Consider the following 3,328-nt stretch of genomic DNA (forward strand, 5'->3'; position numbering starts at 1 on the left):
AGAGCTCTTTTCAGTCTAGAATGTTTTTATATTGAATGACGTGGTAATTACATCTTGTTTGGTGATTAATTACATGTGTACAAGCCCTATAACACATGTAATATTGTTATTGGGGCGTATTCTGGCCCATTCTTACTTATTGGTAACCTGAGCGCTTTGGTTGCGGGCTAGTTTATGCATTATGCATATATTTACACTAGGAGCGCGGGCTTGAGCTCTAGGCAACAAAGCACGCGGGCTTGGGTGCGCCACGCAACAAATAAAGCTATCTTTTGAACTGTACACAACACCTCAGTTAAGTCACTAAAAATGGTTGTAAATATATGTACTTATATATATATGTGCATACAAGTGCATCCACGCGGGGCGTGATGCACTTGCGTAAACTTTGAAGTTAGTTTACACAAGGAAGGGATAATAATTAAGGGTACATGTAAGTGAGGTACCCTAGGTTATTTTACCCGTAGAATCAGAATCTTTCATAATATTTTACTTATTAATTACACAAAGCTAAGTAATTAATTATTTATAAGTGTTTTTAATGTTTTTTGCGTAGTTTTACATATGTAAGAGTAATAATGTCTCTTTCATATGTAAAACTACTTTTCATATTTTTATTTGTATATTTTTATGTCACGGTGGCTCTGCCATAGTAGCCAGCTGACACCCTCAGAGCGCTCCGCGTACACCCTGCCCGTCCTGCCAAGCCCTCCCGGACAAACCCGAGCTCCTATTCCCCCACAAAGCTCCCCTAACCTCCCGACGGCTTAATTGCCCCGCCAACGGCTTCTTTGACCCGCGGACGGTTTCCTTAGCTGCTGAAGAATGTCTAAGCCTTGCTCCCTCAGAAGATTGAAAGGCGAACGATTCATCTCGACCAGATCGTTGCCCCCCTCTCCTGCTGCGCCGCCTTGGGCAACCTGCCCCTGCTAACCGCCGACTCCTGCTCACTCTCGCCCTACCCCCTACTCAACCACCCGGCCGCCCCCAATCCATCCCGCCCATCCTCGCGATCCTCCAGCTACTCACACAGCCCAGCCACCACACCCTCCGACCGACGCTCCTCAACCATCCGCGGAGACCTTTACAACGCCGCCACTCTTCTTCTCACCCCCTCCAGCCGCCTTCCGCTGTAAGACTCAAAAGTGGTAATGAAACCCTTTTGCTGAATGGTGAAGGGTATGATGGAGTTGCAAGCTCTGCCCTTCTGTTATCAGTCAACAAGACCCACCAAGCTCAGCTTGGCAAGTTTTATTAAGTGATAGGTCTGGTCTGTTCCAGATGAAATCTGTTTGACTGGCAACGTGTAAGTGTTTAAATTACTTTGTTATAAGGGTTGAAATGTTGTTATAAGGGTTGATTTATTGTTATAAGGGTTTTAGGATTTGAGTGTGGATGAGTGTTGGGTGACTTGTGAGTTCTGGGTGAGGAACTGGGGAGCAGGCCACTGGGGGTGGAGAGAGCTCCTTTTATAGACAAAAGGGGAGCCCCAAAGGGGCTTGTGGGTTAGGGTTTCAGCTAATTTAGACAACAGGGTGAGGGATTTTAGCTGGTGGGAGTAGATACAAATGATGTCATAACCCCTCAGGGGCGCATGAATGGTGTCAGAATATACAACAGAACATTCTAATGCATGCATGAGGTGACAGTAGACTGCATGAGCTGTCATACAGGGGGAATTAGTGTATACACAAAGTCTGAGGCTGCAGAAACAGTGTAAATGATGTCATACTATGTATATAAAGGAGTGTATGTAGTTAATATGTAATGAGTGTAGCCTGACAGGGAGATTTATGTTTGTATCCTGTGATATGTATAAGTGTACTACTGTGAAACTTGGGTTGGGGCAGGTGACAGCTGGGTTACTGGGCTGGCCGTGTGATAGGTGTCCATGAGGTGTAACTTCCATGCTAGCGGGGGTCCAGGGGTGCTTCCAGTGGTTACTAAGGGTGAAATTGGCCGTAGAATCCATTTCTGGGGTCCATTTGGTTGTATCTTGAGGCCTAGTATGAGTAATTATGTGGTATAGAAAAAACTTTTTATTTTTCCACTTTTCCGTCTACCACACCGCCAGTCCACCCTTGCCGCCCAGCTTGTCAACCCCGATCTCCAGGCCGAAAGAGTCCGGCTTGCCAAACTCGAACAGCGCCAAAGCCTCGCTCGCTCCCGCCCCAAACCACCACGCCAACTCCCTCTGCGCATCCTCACCCTTCAGCCGGCTTTGCAGCGACTCCCTCGCAACCACCGCCCCTCCGCTTATAATGGCCGAGCCTCTTGTCCAGCCAGACTCCCCCCTGGCAGCCTACCTCCGCCAGTCTGCCAGCCCTCCAACGATGAGCCCGCCAGACATCCTCAGCCTCTCCACCCTGCTCATCCTCATCGGATACCACCTGTCCCCCCGCTGGGCACTCTTCTCGCTCCCCATCATCGCCCTCACACTCTTCCGCCTCAGCACCAGCCCAGACAGCTCCGCCTCACCCGCATCATCCCGCAGCCTCCAGCTCCACATCCAAGCCGCTATCAGCCCCGAGATCGCAAAGCTCGTCAACACCAGCCAGGCCCTCGACCCCCGTGTCAGTCAGGCCATTGGCACAGTCAAGGAAATCAAATGTGTCGCACTCGGCCTTGGCCTATCAAACCCTATGCCCTCAGTCCCCCGCCTTGAAACCGCTGCCTTCCCCTTCGCCGGCCCCTCCGCGGACGCATCCCCAGCAGACAACCTGCATGCACAAGGAGTCCGCAAGGTTCTACAACGCGCCCTGGAACAAGCCGGCACAAGTTCAAGAACACCGCCGTCGCTCCAGCTTACCCAATCCCTCCTTCGCTCCTCCGACACCTCCCTCCCCTCCTCTACTCCGCGCCTCCGGCACCCTTCTCCGCGCCTCCAACACCCTCCTCCCCTTTTCCAACAACACACAGCTCATCCGTCCGCTCCATCTCACCCATCCGTCCGCCCCGTCAAATTCCGTCTCAGCATATCGGGGGCTCCTTTTGAGGGGCTCCATAGCGGAGGTCCTTTCTGAAGGGCTCAGTCCGTCCCGTTTGCTTTCCGATCCGTCTCAGCATGTTGGGGGCCCCTTTTGAGGGGCTCCATAGTGGAGGTCCTTTTTGAAGGGCTCAGTCCGTCCTGATTCGCTTTCCGTCCATCCGTCTGTCCTCCATTCCGTTCCGTCCGTCCGCGACCAATCATCCTCCATCCGTCTCCAATCCTCTTCCTCACCGCCATTCTTTCCCACCTCACCCAACTTTAAATTCTTCTCTCATGCCTTCTTCCCTTTTCTTTTATAGGAGGGGAGACTGTAAGCCCCTTCCTTTGGGGTCTCACAAA

The 3,328-nt window shown here is 51.2% G+C and overlaps 1 protein-coding gene across 1 annotated transcript; it reads left to right on the forward strand.

The window, feature by feature from the left end:
• Nucleotides 1–2,261: 2,261 nt before the first annotated feature.
• PtA15_11A198 (uncharacterized protein) lies at nucleotides 2,262–2,995 on the forward strand (the record flags this gene model as incomplete). Its single annotated transcript, XM_053161081.1, has 2 exons — nucleotides 2,262–2,794; nucleotides 2,920–2,995. The coding sequence occupies 2 exons, from the start codon at nucleotides 2,262–2,264 to the stop codon at nucleotides 2,993–2,995; spliced, it is 609 nt and encodes a 202-aa protein (XP_053025064.1).
• Nucleotides 2,996–3,328: the final 333 nt, after the last annotated feature.

The sequence above is a fragment of the Puccinia triticina genome, chromosome 11A (genome assembly GCF_026914185.1).
Source record: "Puccinia triticina chromosome 11A, complete sequence".
NCBI classification, from domain to species: Eukaryota; Fungi; Basidiomycota; class Pucciniomycetes; order Pucciniales; family Pucciniaceae; genus Puccinia; species Puccinia triticina.